Source organism: Artemia sp. Qi Xiang Cuo, chromosome 8 (assembly GCF_049724085.1).
Source record: "Artemia sp. Qi Xiang Cuo chromosome 8, ASM4972408v1, whole genome shotgun sequence".
NCBI lineage: Eukaryota > Metazoa > Arthropoda > Branchiopoda > Anostraca > Artemiidae > Artemia > Artemia sp. Qi Xiang Cuo.
The window spans coordinates 68,234,816-68,254,489 of NC_142801.1; the positions used below are offsets into that span (position 1 = coordinate 68,234,816).

The window sequence follows — 19,674 nt, forward strand, 5'->3', positions numbered from 1 at the left end:
AAATATGTTTTCTACCGAAACTCCATATTTTGCAATTATGTTCGTGGTGTTTGACAGGAATGTTTCTAATGAGAGAAAGGCTCCAAGATTTTAGTGTTTGGGTCCAATTTATGTTTTTAGCATCTGTAACGCTTTTACAAACGGTTTCTTTTTCCGAATATCTCACTACCTACAATAGCAGATGTTCTTTATCCTTCTTATATTTTTGAGATTTTAGAATTTGTTATTTTTCATTAATTGACGTTTGTGATTTCAAATGTTGTAAATTTTTAATGAGACTAGAATGGCTAAGAACGACCTGACGAGAAAATCTAGGAGAAGAAAAAAAATTAAAATAAGGGAAATATAAAAGAAGAAGTACAAAAAAGATCTATGGGCAATAACTGAATTAAAAAAAAATCAGATAATAATAACTAAAAAAAATCATTTAATTCTAAAAGGAGAAAAAGTTATAAATAGAGAGAATATTTCAGTTTATGGTCTAAAATCTAGGAGAAGAAAAAAATTCAAATAAGGGAAACATAAAAGAAGAAGTACAAAAACAGATCTATGGGCAATAACTGAATTTAAAAAAAAGTCAGATAATAATAACTAAAAAAAAATCATTTAATTCCAAAAGGAGAAAAAGTTATAAATAGAGAGAATATTTCAGTTTATGGTTTAAAATCTAGGAGAAGAAAAAAAATTAAAATAAGGGAAACATAAAAGAAGAAGTACAAAAAAAGATCTATGGGCAATAAATGAATTTAAAAAAAGTCAGATAATAATAACTAAAAAAAAATCATTTAATTCTAAAAGGAGAAAAAGTTATGAATAGAGAAAATATTTCAGTTTCAGTTTATGGTAAAAAGCTATCCACTGTAATCTTGGCTATTTCCAAAGGCTCTTTTATTTTGGATCCTGAGACTAATTCAATGCTGCAGAATGAGAAAAAAAGGACGACAAAGAAAAAAACGGGTTAAATGACAGCCAGTAAAAAAAGAAAATAAAAACTCAAATTAGTTGGTCAAAACCTCTGCTCAAACACTCAGTGCTGAAATAAGAATAGGTACGTCTAGAAATATTAGTCCCCCCATTACAAAAAAACTAAAATAGGGGAACCTCTTTATTGAAAAATAGTTAAGAGGCAATTGAATAAAAAATCGATATAAAAAGTTTCGTGGAAATAAATTCCCAATTGGAAGTTTGATTTGCCACTCCATACCGGCTTTTTTCATTCAGTTGCGTTTTCACCGTTATTGAAGAAACAGCTTTTATGTTTTTGTTCTTTTTTTTATGTTTGTCTTTTTATACCGGCTGGTGAACTTTTAACTGCCTTTTTTCACTGTATTTCTACACAGAGAGTGGTTGAGCAGAGTTCCCACCAAATGTTTGTATTTTTCTTCTTTTTTTTCACTCTCTATGATGGCGTTCATAAAAGATGATGGTGTTAACAAAAGTTTTGTAATCTTATTATACGTGTCGTCCGATCTTTTCGTTGGCCAGTTAATTTACAAATTATTTAGAGACCTCAACTTTAATTATTACTTAATAATAAATAGTATAAATTTATGATATAATAATAAAATCAATTAGTAATTAATAATAATTTAAAACACATTAATACTTTAATATAATTAAATAAAAAAAATTGTTACTTAATTAAAATTTAACTAGAAAACAGCCTGTTTTTTAATGCGAAATACTTGCTTCCATGGCTTCAGCAAAGGTTTCTTAAGGTCTTTGAAGCAGGCAAAACCGGTTTTTACATCTACTTCTGAGTAATTTATTACCATCTTCTCTATAACCATTGATTACCGCCATTATTGTTAATGTCTGATAGCTGTTTACCTGTTCGTATTTTAAGTTCGTAGAATATTCGCATTTCGAATATTCTAATAGATGTTAAGAGCATTCGTATTAAATTCGTAAAATAGTAGAATATTAAAAACGTGTCACAGTTCTTTTTTCAACTCGTTTTTTTTTAAGGTTTTCTCGTTTTGTAACAGTAGTATCGTTTTACTACAGTAGATAAATTTTACCATAAAGCAGAAAATTTTGTCTATATCCATAAACTTTTCCCTCTCTCAGAATCTAACAAATTCTTTAGATTTTTTCGTTGTTACTATCAGAGTTTTTCTATTCAGTTATTCCCCATAGACCTTTTTTTAATCATTAATCTTTGTTTAGTTTTATTTGTTGGATTGTTTTTGCAACTTCTTTTAATTATCTTTTTTGCTCCTCAATTTTGAGGGAAATAAATAAAAACCTTTTTCCCCTTTTATTTAATCTAATTGGGACAAAATTATAGTCTCATGAGTTATTTACAATTTTTATCAAACGCAACAAACTGTTATATAAGCCTTACCTGTGTTCCACAGACCAAAACTGCGTGGTAAGCTGAGGCCTCCTCCAATGGTTCCTCAATATACAAAAAACATGATTTTGGTGTATTGTTTTTTTAAACGTATTTGATTACCTTTTATACACCTCAATTTTGAAGGAAATAACACAGTATGGTCTTAGAAACTATGTATGGTTTTTATCAAGTGAACAGAACTATTATACTAGCCCTACCTACGCTTCGCAGGCCTAAATGGGTGGTAAGCTAAAACCCATGCTTCTTCAATAGTTTCTCTACAGGCAAAAAAAACGTGATTTTTTTTACATGTTTTATAACTTTAGTTAAATTTTTTATACTCCTCAATTTTGAGGGAAATTTATAAGCAAAAAGGAAGCCCTTTTTTTTAAATCAAATTATAAAAAGAGTGTGGTCTCAGAAATTATTCAGATTTTGTACAAAAGAAACTGAAGTGTTGTATAAGCCTTACCTATACTTCACATGCCAGAACTGTGTGGTGAGCTAAAACCCCTGCTTCTTTAATTGTTTTTCTACAGGCAAAAAAAACGTGATTTTTTTACATGTTTAATAGCTTTAGTTAAATTTTTTATACTCCTCAATTTTGAGGGAAATTTATAAGCAAAAAGGAAGCCCTTTTCTTTAAATCAAATTATAAAAAGAGTGTGGTCTCAGAAATTATTCATATTTTGTACAAAAGACACTGAAGTGTTGAATAAGCCTTACCTGTACTTCACATGCCAGAACTGTGTGGTGAGCTAAAACCCCTGCTTCTTCAAATGTTTTTCTACAGGCAAAAAAACGTGATTTTTTTACATGTTTTATAACTTTAGTTAAATTTTTTATACTCCTCAATTTTGAGGGAAATTTATAAGCAAAAAGGAAGCCCTTTTCTTTAAATCAAATTATAAGAAGAGTGTGGTCTCAGAAATTATTCATATTTTGTACAAAAGACACTGAAGTGTTGTATAAGCCTTACCTGTGCTTCACATGCCAGAACTGTGTGGTAAGCTAAAACCCATGCTTCTTCAATAGTTTCTCCACAGGCAACAAAACCGTGATTTCTAAGTAGCATAACTTTGTTTTTGGGGCCCAGATTTTCAGCTATTCGTACACGCTCTCCTGCATCCACCAAAATACCTTCAAAAGGATGATAAGATACGGGCCCTATGATACAAGCTTCTTGGCTAAGTGGGAGTAGGCCACATTTCATTGCACTCACCTAAAAATTGAAATTATGTATAATGCCCAAAGACCACAGAATACTACAGACATTGTTCGATGTCATTTTATTATTATAAAAAAAAAAATTTTTTTTGTTATATTGTTTTAGTATTATTATTTTAGCTATTTTACGTTACTATTCAATGATTTTGCAATATTATCTGGTTATAATATAGGAACAAGTTCTTCGTACTTGTATAGAATCTAGTACACACGGGAAGAGAAACGCATGTAGAATGTCAAAGATGCTATTCAAAACCGGGCTTCCGCTAGCTAGTGAGTTCTTGTTCACTTCTTAGAAACCATTTAATCTATAGTTTTTTGGGGTTGAAGGGGCAAAAAAAAGGTACCTAGGTTAGGTTCGGTTACGTATTTAATATATGGTATGCTTTACCCCTTCCCCCCTCTAATGTGAAAATATACAGCCCAAATTTGTTTCTAAACTATTATGTTTTCATCCTATTCTGTTTTATTTCATTAGCATTAAACAAACTTCACATTTCGCGTGTGTATTAGATTCCATACAAGTACCTTCCAATTCTTATATACTTGGTTAATATTAGTAATGCTAATATCAATTAATAGTTATATTGAGAATTAATTAATTATTAATATAATTTTGGGCGATTTCCATGCCTCTTGTCTTTATGAGAATACATCTTATATAAGTCTTAAAAAAGAAAAGAACAGTAAACGCATTTGGACTAAGCTTTCTATACAGACACTGATAGGAAAAGAAGTTCCCCTATTAAGAACAACATTTTGAGTGTCAAATTAAATATTACATCAATACTATTAATTGTACATAATTAGTAAAAGAGTGGGCAGCATCCCTGGGAACAATATTTTTTCTGTTGTTTACCTTCCCTTTGAAAAATAAGTCATGTCCAGAAATTTGTCGTAATTTCTTTATTAGAAATTCGAGATTTTCGAAAGAAATTTGAATTTTTGCAAAAACATTGTTGAAATCATGAGAAAACGGATAGACGCCATTGGGTTAGTTTACAGAGGAAATTGAAAATGTAATTTGATTTGAACGACTTTTTTATTTAGAACAAACTTTATGCTTATGAAAATACAGTAAAAGTCCCCTAAACCGAACAGAGATCTTAAAGAGTCTGAAGAACTTCAGTGCTAATGCAGATTGTCCTTTCACCAATTGGAAAGATACACCTTCCACCTTCCACCCGTCATCCACAGATTCTACTTAGAAAAACAAAGCCTGTTCTTTTAGTCCCAGGCTATACCTTACATATAGAACTTAAGAAAGAAAAGAATAATTCACCCTAAGTGACTTGGAAGTTAAAAATTTAATTTTTGAGAAACAATCTTGAATCCCCCAAAAAACGATAAACACCATTTGCTTCATTTATAGAAGAGACAATACTCTGAAAAATACTAGCCTTACCTATAGTTCACAAACGTTTCATTTTTAAATTATTTTTTCACTTTTCATTTTTTCATTATTTTTTACGTTTTTTTTCATTTTGAAAAAAACGTTTCATTTTTAAATTACATTTTATGTTTGTGAAAACCTGGCAAATTATGGGATCGAAAACCCTTGAATTCTACTCAGATTTTCGGGTCTGAAGAACTTCAATGCTATTGTAAACTGTCCTTCTACCAATTAGTAAATACATCATCTCAGGGTCGAATCCCGGGAGCGGGGTACCCAATTTGAACCCCCCCCCCCGGAAATTTTTGTCCGATTCGTACAAAAGTAGAGAAAATACATGTCAACAAATTTTAGTTGCGTTTTGTAAAAAAAAATTGTACCCCCGCCCCCCCCCGAACCAGAATCGTGGATATGATCCTCCCCCGTCCACAGAGTTTGTGCTTGTGCTTGACTTGTGCTAGTCAAGCTTGTGCTTGACTAGAAGATTTTTTCCCCCGTGATACCCCTGACAAGTGTTAATTAAATCGATTTAGACCTTAAAAGATAAAAAAACAATAGTATACCCATATACGAATGGAAAACATAAATTTTTATTCTTGAAAATATTCAGCCCACGAGAAATTTAAATCATCTCGGGTTTCTCAACGTAACTTTATCCACAGTTGCAATCTAGTAATATAAAGAAAATCATGATACACTGAGCTCTTCTCAAGAGTACCAAGCTGTTTTGAAGTAAAACATAAAGCACCAACTATGAGTCAATTTATAGAAGAAGCTGCAGCACGTTAATTACGAATCGTATCGATATTGAAATCGCTTTTTACGAGCAATAGGGGTTTACCTCTGCCATAAGTGCGTAGAGATCTGACCCAGTTCAGAGACAGGTGGTGGGGTAGTTCAGAAAATTTCTCCCTAGGAGAAAGGGAAAAGGAACACGAACACAGTGGCTATTTTTGCTATGAACAGAGTTGCATCGTTTAAGAGGGAACGTAACTCCCGCCACAAACGGTGTTTCCAAAGTGATGAATTGCATGTCACCAGATTTGCCATTCTGACGAGATAGGAATCTGCTACTGTATCTTAGTGCAGAGCATCGTCTGTTGGCAACACAATTAGGGATAAATAGAGACAATAGACTTCACAATGGACTTCTCAGTAGTGATGAACGTCCATAAGTGAATTCACTAAGGGATTGTACCTATCATCACAATTCAATTAGGGATAAATTGACACAATAGACTTCACAATAGTCTTCACAATGGACTTCTCAGTAGTGAGGAACGTCCATATGTGAATTCACTAAGGGATTGTACCTATCACCACAATTCAATTAGGGATAAACTGACACAATAGACTTCACAATAGTCTTCACAATGGACTTCTCAGTAGTGATGAACGTCCATAAGTGAATTCACTAAGGGATTGTACCTATCATTTTTAACATAGATATACATCTCAGGAAAGGATACGACACTCTTGAATTGTAGCATATAAATATTGACAAGTTTCATATTTTAAGGGAATCTGAGCAGACCGGCAGATCGTGGCAGTGTGTCTTGCGGCAGAGTTATGTCTCCTGACCCCAAACTTAATAACCCACATCCTCTGAAGCTTTGGTTAGGTTCCATACTTGATTTTTAACAATGAGGGTTGTCACATTAAGAAGTGCTGTAGTTACTCAGTGGTGTAATTGCTTCAATGAAGAAATGTATACAAGTTTTTAGACCGTCCAGTGTATTTTTTCGTCTGAGTGGTGGCATACCTTGTGACATGAACTTTATTACTTTGTAAGCCCCCCATGTACTGGGTTTATGACCTGTATTCAGAGATTAGTTTCAGTTAAAAATTCATGAAGTGGCCAACCTGCTTATCACCCGTTGAATGGGTAGTAAGGTCCATACCACAGACAATAGGAAAGTACAAATTGTGACATAAAGGGGTAGGATGCTTCCAGAACCTAACAAACCCAAGCTCAATAAGATGGAGCGTCACTCACCCAATTTTTAGCTGGAACCGACCACTCCATATAAGTCTTGTACCAACCAAATGTGGTGTTCACAAAGTCCTACAGTGCAGGGTTGCCGTAATTGTCACAAGGGTTGTAACAATTCAGACAAGAACAAAAGCTTATTGTCTTTAAAGGAGTTCAATCAATCCAAAATACGAATTTAGTCTTCCTTTGGTATGATATATTCTCGAACTGAAAATTCGAGGGTAAATTTTTAGACCGTGATTTTTCTACAGTTCCAAGAGGAGTATCAGAACCAATTTGAGAAGGAGGAGGGTTACGTTCTCTTTGCATATAAATGCATTTTACAAAAACAAAATTCAAATAATAAATACCGAGAAAGGTTTCCTGAAGGCCAAGAAAATTAGACAAAAAGATAAAACAAAACAATGCCGCAGAATTCCAACAGAAAAAAAAACAACTAAAAATCTAAATTGGAAGAAATAAAAAAACATGGTACTCTTGCATTATGCGGGCCTTTCTTAAATGTCAAGTTTGGTTAATGCTAATGAAATAAAATAGAATGAATATATAATAGTTTAGAAACAAATTTGGGCTATTCGAATTTGCACATTAGGGGGGGGGGGGGGGTACGCAATGAAAACCACGCTATCATTGCCTACTCTATAGCGGTTAACATGTCAAAAACGGGTTTTATCATTACCTACTCTTTAGCGGTTAACCCGAAAGGCCCGCATAATGCAAGAGTGCCAAAAAAATAAGCAACACGGAAAATAAACAGGAATAACAAAAACATCAAATTCAAAGTATTTTCGTTGACCTTAAAAAAAACCTTTTCTCCCTTCTTATTCCTGCAATTTTGTTTTTCTTATGGCAAGCCAATGTGGTTTGCGAAATTATGTTAATACGCATTTAAGTGGAAAATACTTGCATATATCAATACAAGTATTATATTAATGCGTAGGGTAGTTAAACTAAAACAATTTAAATATATTATTATAATTAAATGATACAATTTAATTAATATTAATCATTTATATGAATGTAATGCGCATTTTAATGTATATATTAAGATAATGCGAAACGATCTTAATAAATGCATATAAATAAGCGGCTATGTGACAAAACCTTTCAAGTGGAAAAGAATGAACGAACTACTTACAGCAACAACGGATGGCAAATGCATATGAATCACACATTTAACATCCGGGCGTGCCTGATGAATTGCTGAATGTAGCATAAAACCGGCGACATTGACACTGAAATTGGACGAGCCTGGGTCGACAATATTCCCCTGCATATCCACCTTCACTAGGCTGCTTGCAGTCACTTCGTGATAAAGCAACCCAAATGGATTGATCAAAAAGTGTTCCTGGTCCTGATTTATTCTTACCTAAAAAGGAAATTTGTTAATCGAGTTATTCAAATAATGGTTTTATTTATTATATTAGTATTGTATTCAAGGCCGTATCCAGGGGGGTGGGGTTATCCAGTTTGAACCCCCCCCCCCGAAATTTTGACCGAGTCGAAAATTAGTAAAACCTTGGTAAAAATCACTATAATTAGTCGAAAACTGAGTAAAAAATAGTAAACCCCCCCCCCCCGAAAAAGTCAAGTTAGTAAAAACCCCTCGAAAAAAAATCCTGGATCCGCCCTTGATTGTATTATTATATTAGTATTACTTATTATATTAATATTACTATTATTTATAATTTGTATTATTATTATATTAATCTTATTTATTATATTAATATTACATTATTATTTATTATATAGTATTTATTTATTTACTATAATATTATTCAAATAATTCGATTAACAACTTGACTAACAAACTGATTTCCAAATTTTAATTAGTGACGGAATTGTTGCACTTAGCCTATTAATTTTGTTCCGAGTATGAAACAAAAAAAAATGTATCCATTTATCTTTATTGTAAAAGCAATAAGTGGCAACAGTGTTTAATAGGTTATTTATTTTCGCGGATGAACATAGTAACACCAACAGAAACGAGGTGTTGCGCTAAACTTCTTAATTTCGAAACAACCAAAAGAAAACTGTGGTTTTCAGTCATGAATAGGCTCAACGTGGGTCTAGGGACCTTTTTCATTATTATTGTTTTTAAAAGTTAATCTAAACTTAATTTACCATTAAGTTTTATTATTGTTTCTGTTCCCAACAATTATGTTTCATAATTGTTAAATATTTTATAAACTCGGCAAATTATATTTTATTATAAAAGAATATATATTATAAGCTATTCTATAATAACCCTCGAGCTTTTTTATAGCTACACTTCTCGAAATTGCACACAACTGATCCCAATTATGTACCCCATTTGCAATTTTTGGAGTTGAACGTTGTTCAACTGTCATGCGTAAGATTTATGATTGACCAGTCAGATTAAGGATTTAAGGAATAACTTTTTAAATTGGAAAACCATATTTTTTAATTTTAAATTGGAACTTTGTAAATTATAAAAGCAGTTGCAAATTATGCTACCTAAGAAATCCAAAGGTGTCTAAAATACAGGACTAAGACTCAGGCTTAAGACTCAGACTAAGACTCAAACTGCGGCTCAGGCTTAAGACCTTCTTGATAAAACAATAAAATAAAACACGAAAAAGGCTTATTGTCAACAAAACAAAATTAGAATCTGCTGTCGGTATTGGCAATTAAAACGTTGAAAAAGAGGACAAGTAAAAAAAATATGCTTTGCTGCCATTGTCATTGTGGGTATATACGTAGGGGGGGGGGGCTTCTGTCAAGACTAGAATACCCCCAATATACCTATTTTGTTACCATTTAACATATTTACTGTACAATTTGCCTATTTGTGGGTTTTTGACGAAGTTGCACAAACCTTGTGCAGCCAAACTGCTTTTATAATTTCTGTGCCCTCATATGCACAGTCCCTGGGATTTTATTTGTTTTTCGTAATCTATTCGCTGCCCTTAAAAACCAAGTGCCATTTTTGATAACCTTCAATTTGTTGGTGTTTCTGTTTCAACGTCACAATACAAAAACATGAGAACTCAATAAATCTTTCTATTAATGTCAATTTAGTCTGGGAAATAGTAGAACAGCTAACAGACAAAATACTCAGGTAAAGCTCTTCAAAATTATCTGATTATTTTAATTTTTTAATCGTGAAGTTGATTTTGATTAATTATAAAGTTAATTAATATCTAAGCTCTTCTTAAAGTACCGAGATTAGTGAAAATGAAATCTGATTGATTGAATTGGTCAAGAAACTTACACAGCCATATACTATCTTGAAAAAATAGAAAAAAAAAATTGTAATTCAATTTTTAATGAAAAACCTCCAAATACAGTTTTGCATTTTTTTGAAAGTAGAAAAAAAATATAAAAAAAAAAGAAACATGGGTGACAAGTCATCAAAAAAATAGGCTAAAAACATGGAACCAATCAGCTTTGGAAGGTGTAGCTTTTCTACGTAGGTCTAGCTGTCTTTGGAAATCAAACATTATTAATGTTTGAATTTTTACGGGCGAAAAGTGCTATCATATTTAAAAGGGCATATTTATTCTCACGACTCAACGTGGCAACATTGACGAAAATGTGATACCACCCAAAACTTCACAATTTTGAAACAGCCAAAGAAAAATCGGAGTTTTCAGGAATGAATAGACCTAAGATAGGTCCAGGGGGTGAACATATCCTAAATTGATATCCTTGGTACAACACTAATTTAAATGTAATGCGTAAAATATCTAAAAATAAATAAATTTATGTCTGAGTTTATAATCCGCCCTTTGTCTCTAAATTCACAGAGAAACGGCAGCTAAATTTGTATTTTTATTTGAACACAAATTAAAACATCAAATTATAATCTTAGCTTAACACAACTGGTCACCGCAGGAAATAATACGAAATATAACTAACAACCATCTTTTGAAGTTATATTATACAAAATAAAAGTTCTATTTCTATAGTTGTTATGTTTCACAGCTTACAATAAAATACAACTACCAATAGAAACACTAAAACATGCTGACCAGGGACTGGGGTCAGCCAAAATTGTTCAAATAAATGCATATCATAAATATAGCTTAAAATCTCATTACTCAATATTTCTTACTCGGGATATATAAATAGTTGTTTTTTTTTCAATTACAATCACAAGCTATACAATTCGTCAAAATGCCATTTGAAGTCAGCAATACAAAAAAAGGGCAAACTGGAATATATACAACATATCCCGCTCATCTTGTGACAGTTAAATTCTCAACACTTTTTTCCATGCGCCCTTTATTGAAACACGGTGTTAAACTTCGAATTTCAATCGGACTATCCTATAAGCCTAAGTTTAGATTCTATGAGAAAGCAACACACATTTTTTTTTCCTCTGGAGGGGGAGCCAGGGTGCATATTCCAAAGATTAAAACTATTTGACATTTTCAATACAAAGAAGCTTTTTTAGTGGCTTTTGGCTTGAAAAAACCCTTCTTGTAAGCCACAATAATTGTCTAATATGTATTGGAGTGTTTTGAAAGTCGAGCCAAAGCATGCTTCATTTCTCCTGTAGATTCTCAAATATGCAATATCTTATTGATGTTGCCGCTGGAAATTTTGTATACTCCCCAGCACCCCTTTACAGCAATGAGGGGTCCCTTATGGATCACCATGTTTTCAAGCCTCCTGAAACCAAAGAAAATTTTTGCAGAAATTACCAGTGAAAAATTTAGTTTTTCTCATATTCCTCAGTAGTCTTTATCAGCAAGCCCTCTTTTGTCTGGTACATAAAAGCCAATCCCAGCTACGAAATCAGTAAGTCGCAGAATTGAGAGTAGCCATAGAGAATAAAATGTAGACAAATGCCAAACGATGCATTTTGCAATGTTTAGTTTCAATGCTTTGCACTCTCAGCAGTGTCTGGACTAGCAGACGTTAATTTTAACACAGACATTGAGAAGCAATTAAATTAAAGCCTATAGACTATAATAAATTAAGAAAATCTTATTTAGTTTATCATCACTTTTTCATTTAAGCGAGGCATAATTTTTGCATATATATATATATATAAACAACATGCATTAGCAATAACGTGGAAAAAACAAATTACACATAACGAACCAAAAGACAATTTTAAAAGAGAATGCGGATACCGTCGAGAAAAGAAGGGTATCGAAAAAAGGGAAAAAAAAGAAAAAAAAGGGAAAGAAAAAAAGGGAAAGTACCTATAGAGACAGGGAGACAGGGATTTATTTTTGTGTTTCTGTTTTTTACCGAATAAATTACCTCCACTATAAGGGACGAGGATGTACAGACAGCTTACACCTCGGGGACATTTTTTATCCCTTACAACAGTTCCATCCTCCTGTTAATGCTACCATGGGATAAAAAAAGGATCTTTATCCTCCAGAGCCAATGATGGCACATATAGGGTTATTCAGTGACTTTTCAGTTGCCGGGCCTTTTTTTGTAGAGCCAGGTAGCAAGCCATCTTGCTACCGTAAAAAAATAACCAATAAAATAAAAGAAGACCCTCTCGATGCAACCGTGGAAGTGGAACAAAGGGTTTAGGGTGAGAAATTTTACACTTCGTTTTATTTATTTTAGTTGTTGTTATTAACGGTTTGTTTTTCTTTTTCTATTTTTGCACTGAGTATGGTTGAGGGGGGGGGGGGGGTCTAAGTAGAAGTATTTATATTGTTTTTCCGTTTTCAGTCGCTGGAAATAAATCAATTGCAAATTTTTTTTCTCATCTTGTCAAGGTTAGCCAGTGTGGTCTCAGAAATTATTTAGAATTCGTTTAAAAAGCCCAAAATGACTTTTTGGTCAACACAAAAAAAAACGTTCACGCAAACATCGCTCTTATATTCAGATTGTCAGAAAGCAAATCCACTTCTTAAAGCAACTTGGTCCCCGTTAAAAACATTCCCCTAAAAGCAACACATTGCCCATACATCAAGTAGTCCATCAGAGAACTATTTGGTTCCCAGATAACCTTTCACACCCCTTGCTTAAAACGACACCTGGAGCACTTCCCAAATTCTTCAAATAAATTCTTTTTCCTGCTGATAGAAAAGTATGCTAGGTAACACTGCTAGGAAACGAATCAATACGATTCAAAAGACACAGCCAGGTTGTATAATTGCTCCTGTAGGTTTATAGCCCTTCAACAAACGAAAGCCCAAAGACTAGTCTGAGAACTTTTGTTAGCCATTTCATACCAGGGCTGCAGAATCTTGGGGCTTTTCCCAAGATCTTGTAGTTACATCTCTGAGCTTGTGATCTATGAAAAATATATGTATAAAATGATGCCCTATATTTTTCATATTTCATCTGAGGATTTTTCGCTAGTAAATATTGGAGTACTGTCAAATTCTCGGTGGCAGCATTATAAAAAAAATGGTCGTTTTTCTCGTATGCCATAGTAAGAAGACAAAACCAGTTATTTGATCAGATGCCAAGATTTTTAGTCAAATCCTACAGGAGGACAAAATCTTGGAGAGTTGCTAAGCTAGGCGATGAACAAAAAGGAATGGTTCTACAGGCCAGATTTGGCTTATCATAATCTAACCTAACCTGCATAAAAAAAATTCATCTTTTTATGCTGATTTCAAAAACCATTAATTTAAATTTTCCAATTAAAAATTGGGTTTAAGTTTAGAATCCTCACATTTATTTATTTCCTGATCAACCAGGATTTGAACAAAAATCTAGGCAATTATTCAAATGACTGGCTTTATAGAGTGCGAGCAAAAAAAAACAGTTCAACTCATTTCATTTGACTCAACCTTTATTCAAAACAAGCCCTCGTTCAACTCAACCCCTTCAACTTAACTACATTTGTCACAATTCCATTTGATTCAAACCCGTACAACTGAACCCCATTTGATTCAACCTCCATGCAACTCAACTCCAAGTAACTACAGCCGTTCAACTCAACCTCATTCAATTCAATTCCATCTGAACAAACCTAACCAGTTGCCCGGGTTTAATTGAACCGGGGTTGAATTGAGTTGAATTGGTGATCAGTTGAACGGAGGTTGAATGTAATTGCATTGAGTTGAACGGGGCCCTATATTGGTGATCAGTTGAACGGAGGTTGAATGTAATTGCATTGAGTTGAACGGGGCTGAAGGTTGATTTGCATAGAATCCGGCGTATCACCTTACTATCACATGTATCTCCCCACGCCCAGTCAATTGAAGAGTCAGATAAAAACAAAAATTAAAGTTTATGCAATAAGACTCAAACAAAACGATAGTTCTTTTTACATTGGTTATATTTACTAAATATCAATTTCACAAAAAATAGAAAAGCAAACTTTTATTCTCTAAAAGCTTTCCGAACTATAGGAGAATTAAATATAAAAATTACACAAAACTAACGTTACAATGAAAACTGCAGGCAGGGGAGGAAGGAATTGTGGAGAGGAATTATTCTGACGGACTCTCATTCAGATAAATCAAATAAAAGGGCCCTAAAAATACACTACATTTTGTGCCTCCTCCCCCCATCAACTTAATTGATTGGGCCTGCCCGTATCTATGATTGAAAACGATTATTAAAAGTCAAACTAGGCTAGGATGATAAAAAAGAGCCAATTACTAGGACAATATATAAATATCTACTAACCAATATAGCGCAGACACCTGAACTTTTCTGATGCACAATTCAGTTAAATTTTAGCGTCAAATCGCTCGACAAAAATCCAAGTTTAATAAGTCACAGTAGATTACCTAAAACTAAGGACCAATATACAAAAAGACAGTAAAAATAATTTACTATTTTTTAAATAGACTTTTTGCTGACTATTATAAACAAGTAAATAACTATCACTTAATAAAGGCCAATTTCAAGATATCCATTCTAAATACACATATGAACCCTTGGGGCATTATAGGTGTTTTCCCACGAGATGATTGCCATATCAAAGCCGAATTTAGTCATAATATAATGATAGTAATATTTCGTTTTTATTTTCTTGCTTTGATTAATATTTTCTGTAAAACACTCATTTACAACTAGCTGTGCATTAGGAGGTTTAACATTTAGGTTTCCCTTTCTTTAGCCCTTGTATGACTCGTCTAAGAAAATAGTAAAAACTAAGCAATATATTTGAGAGACTACTAAATCACAATAAAACGTCAAAGGAAAAATATACTCAAAATGTAATTCCACAACCTTGTATCCCTGGCCGTGGAGCCTTTCGAGGGGAATAAGGGTATTGTATTTCCATTATGTATTTATTCGTTAATAAAACTCTGAACTATGAACAACTTCTAAAAAAAAAGTCAAATCCAACTAAAACTAAAATATTTTCTAAAACTTAAGATTTGAAAAAAAAAATCAACTATTGCTTCGCTAGAATTTTTTGTACAGTTAGAAAATATAGGACCTTGGCTTCACTTTCATCAACTGAAATTATCTTCTTTTTTCTCTTGAGTATAAAAATGAGCACTATTTAATTTGAAATCGATCATTTTCCCGTAAAATTTTCAAACGGATTCATTTACTTGATGATGAAAAGTATACAAGGTCCTTTCGTTAGGAAACAACGTCAGAATACATAGCGAATCTAGGTTCTTAGTCCCAGTCAAGGCCATGCCTTTTTCTCATGACCTTAATGTGACAACACGCAGGAGCACTTCTTTTTGTTTTCTCAATAAATTGTCGGAGACGAAGAGAACAGCGAGGAAAAAAAGTAACGGCAGATTTGGGAGGATAATCAGAGGAAAAATAATCAAATTTAAGGTGGGTACATCTTGTCAGCAAACACAAAAACTCAAGAGAGATTTCCAGAGCAAAAGTTAGACTAAAACTACACCCACTAACATGATTATGCTTATCAAATCATGGAAGTGAAAAGACCGAACATAAAGAGTGATAAAATTGAGATGGAATTCATGGTTAGAAATTCTTCTTCTGTGTTCCCCCTTCCTCAATAATGCTTCACTAAAAGAAAAGCAAGAAACTGTTTGGACAAGCGCGGCATAACAGTGAACAACAACAGATATCAGGTATGATGCCACTTAATATCCTGAACCAGATATATTCTTTCACTATAGTGAAAGAATATCCGTATATATATATATATTTTACGCGAGGAAACCTTAGAAAATTGGTAGCTACACTTGGAGAAAGTGGAATTGTTGTAGACATAATTCAAACGAGGGACACTCACAAGAGGAGGGGGTTGGGTATACCCCCCCTCCCATCCTAAATTTCCTTGGAATTCTCGACAGTTCTTATTCGAATTGTCAAATGGAAATTATTTTCTCTGATCAACCTGGAAAATCTTTAATTATTGCACTCTCAGCATAAAATAAAAATCTTGGGTACGTGCCTGGTTACCCAGGGTAAATCGGATTATCTTACCGTTTCTAGAGTAGAATTTTCATAGTTTCATTCCATCCAAAGATACTTGATTCAGAGCATGTACTACGAAGGTCTATTTTTTAAAATAAAAGGCTATAGTTTCCAATTCCGATGACCATGTTTACAAAAGAACATTTATAAGAAAAAATTGCTTTAGTCCTGGATCTAACCACATCACCGAATTGCTTCTTGCTGAGCTCCCAACCCTCCTTTTATTACCAAATATACAGCATAGCATCGAACTGTTTTCCAATTTACATCCTGGAAAAATCTTTTTAAATATTCACACAACTTTCATATAGTTGTCAAAAGTTTCCCCATAAAATTCTACAATTCTCTAAGGAGATATTGATCCTGTGAGATCATCAGAAGTGTTTATAAAGGGAGGCACTCGAAAGGGTAACTAAATAACAAGGCAAAGGATTCCCTACTTCACAAATTTTACTTGCCACTCTTGCTAAGAAACTTTGTTTTATTGGTTTTTTAGCTGCCACCTTTCTAACTTAACTCCTTTTATTACCTTCATATGTGGGTAGAATTATTTGTAGAAAAACCATTGGACCACAACTCAGGAGGTGCCGATTCACGAAAATCTAGTGGAGCGAGGACTGTTCTTCTATTCTTGGCGATGAATATACCAAAAAAGGATTTTTGGAAATCTTGAAGGGGGGAGGGGGCATTTTTCTCAATTTCTTCAATGAAAACACCAAAAAAGGTATTTTTTACAAATTCAAGGGGAGAATTGCCCTTGCCCTCCCCCCAATTACCACCCCTGCCATGGTTACAAAAGTTAGAGCATATCAAACGGTTCGTGGTAACGAACTGTTAGTAAGGAGTGACACGGCTCAATAGTAACCAAAACTCTAAAAACGGAATTTTGATATCAATATATATATGAAAAGAATCAGCTTATTATATAGTTTTCAAATACATAAGATTCATTTAGGTTAGTTGTGCCCATAAGAGGCTACGACACTAAGAAAATTTTCCTGATTTACGAAAAAGGTAGGAAACACCCCCTAAAAGTCAAGGAATTTTAATGAAAATCCCACCATCAGATTCAGCCTGTCGAGTAAATGATACATCAAATTCAGCAGATCAGCGTAAATGTGGAATTTTGTATTTTTTGTCAGAAGAAAGATCACGGATGTGTGTTTATTTATTATTTGTTTTTCTGGGGTGATCGTACCGAATCAGAGGTCCTAGAACATCGATAGAGGGCACATTTGAAAAGAAATTTATAAGTTTTAGTGCCCTTTTTAAGTGACCAAAAAGATTGTAGGGCAACTAGCCCCCTTCACATGCCCCTTTTTTCCCAAAATCGTCCGATCAAAATTTTGAGAGAGCATTTTGTTCAGCATAGTTGAAAAATCCCAAAACTATACCTTTGGAGATAACATGACCCCCCCCCCCAGCCCCTGGGACAGGTTTTTAAGTCAAAAAATTTGCTCATTGATTACGTATAGTATTTGTTAATGGGAAGAAAACAGAAATTTTTCGAAGGAGAAGGGGGGAGATTTTGTGCTTTGTGTGGGTTTCCAGGGGATAATTCTATGTGTGAATGGAAAGTTCCTGAGGTGAACTTTCGAGGATAAATTTTAGAGTGAGAGGACAGACAGAATTCCTATGTGATATTCTTCTTATTTGTCTTAGTTTCTCAGTTTTGCATGTGAAGATGTTCCGGGGGAAATTTTCAGCGTGTTTGGATTTCCGGGAATTAATTTCCAAGTAAGGGGAGATTTCTGGAGTGATCGGAATAACGATTAGAACTTAGTCTTCTTCAAATGAAAATGTGTTAAGGAGAATTTTTCAGGCTGAATCTTCTGCAACAAATTTTACAGAAGGGGGGGGGGGGTCGGCGAGGATGGAATTATCCGAGCGGAATTTAACGGGGAGTGTATTTTAAATGGTAGAAACTTTCCACGGAGGAGCTTCCCGTGAGGGGATTGAATTGTTTCATGGAGGGTGAGCCAGATTTACCGGCATTTTTTGAAAAACGATCAGAATTTAAATAAAAAAACAAGTTTTTTTTCAAATGAAAGTAAGGAGCAACATTAAAACTCAAAACGATCAGAAATTATTCCGTACATGAAAGTTTCACTTCTTCCGAATACCTTGCTCTTTACGCAAAAGTTTAAAAGTTTGTCGCAATTTCTTGAGAACGACACCTGAAACACAAGGGCTGTTTAATTAGAGTGTGAAGCTTTTTTAAAAGCGCTAAAAAATTTAGCGTGAAGAGCAAGCTACTGAGGAGGGGAGAAAACCCCTTGACATACGGAACAATTTCTGTTCATTTTGAGTTTTAATGTTGCTCCTTACTTGCAGTTAAAACAACTTGTTTTTTTTTCTTTAATCAAAATAAAAGAACACAACGCAATTCATAAATTAAATATGGATAGGGTAGATTGCATCTATCCCGTTAAACATAATGGATTTTACTTACTAGCCACTAGGCTATACTTCATCCAGTTGAACTAATAGAATGGCTTAAAAGTTGAAGCATCCCAGCAAGTTTCAAACTAAGACAAAAGAACCAATGCCATATCCAGGTGAGAGTTACCGGGTTTGAGCCCTCCCCCTCCCCCGAGATTTGCGTTCGACTCGTAAAAACGTGTGCACATAAATACATTTTTGCATACGTTTTTAAGCATTTTGCACCCCACCCCCCTGGAACAAAAATCCAGGATACTGGATGTACTGTACCAACACAATCGAATAAGAACCTTATAACCAAGACCGTATTTAGGGGAGTAGTTAGGGGGCTTGAACCCACCCCCCTCCCGAAATGTTTGTCCGACTCGTAAAAACGTTTTAAAAATGACAAAAAATTCATTAAAATTTTAAGTTGTTCTTCAACCCTCCCCCTCCCCCCATTCTGGATACGGTCCTGCTTATAAAACATTTATACAAATGTATTCCTATGATTCATTGTTCTCTTAACCAACATCATGATTAAATTCAAAGAAAAAAAATAAAGGACAAAAGATATTTTCTCACTAATTAAAACTGTTTTCCTTAAAGTGAAGATGTATGTTAGAGACTAAGAATGTTTTGTGACAAATAAATTGGTTTTCATTTTACACATTTTTACCAGAGAAAAATGCTGGCAATTTTATGTTCTACCTTCTTCAATTGAAATTGCATAGCAACCCCGATAGTCTCTTAGTATATTGATATCCTTTAGATCAAATCACAAGGTTGAAAGCTGACTTTTTTCATCCAAGGAATTGTTTCATCAAAAAGGTCCAACATGGGTAAAGGCGGGGGATAGAAGTTTTTCGAGAGAAAGGGTTTATCTTGGGAACATTCCCAGCAACATCCTGACATGCATCTCCAGCCATATCCTCGCAATCACGCTGGCAAGATTATTCTATATCTACCAAAACGTGACTTCCT

At 33.8% G+C, this 19,674-nt stretch overlaps 1 protein-coding gene across 2 annotated transcripts in view; it reads right to left on the bottom strand.

Moving 5' to 3' along the window:
* hts (adducin 1-like protein hts) overlaps positions 1 to 19,674 on the bottom strand; it is a 153,215-nt gene that overhangs the window by 67,490 nt on the left and 66,051 nt on the right. For both annotated transcript variants that reach the window (XM_089093704.1, XM_089093705.1), the window contains exons 4-5: positions 8,090 to 8,320; positions 3,318 to 3,560 (exon numbers count right to left, since the gene is read on the bottom strand). In XM_089093704.1, coding sequence (XP_088949830.1) covers positions 3,318 to 3,560; positions 8,090 to 8,320 — 474 coding nt within the window. The remainder of the gene's footprint in view (positions 1 to 3,317; positions 3,561 to 8,089; positions 8,321 to 19,674) is intronic.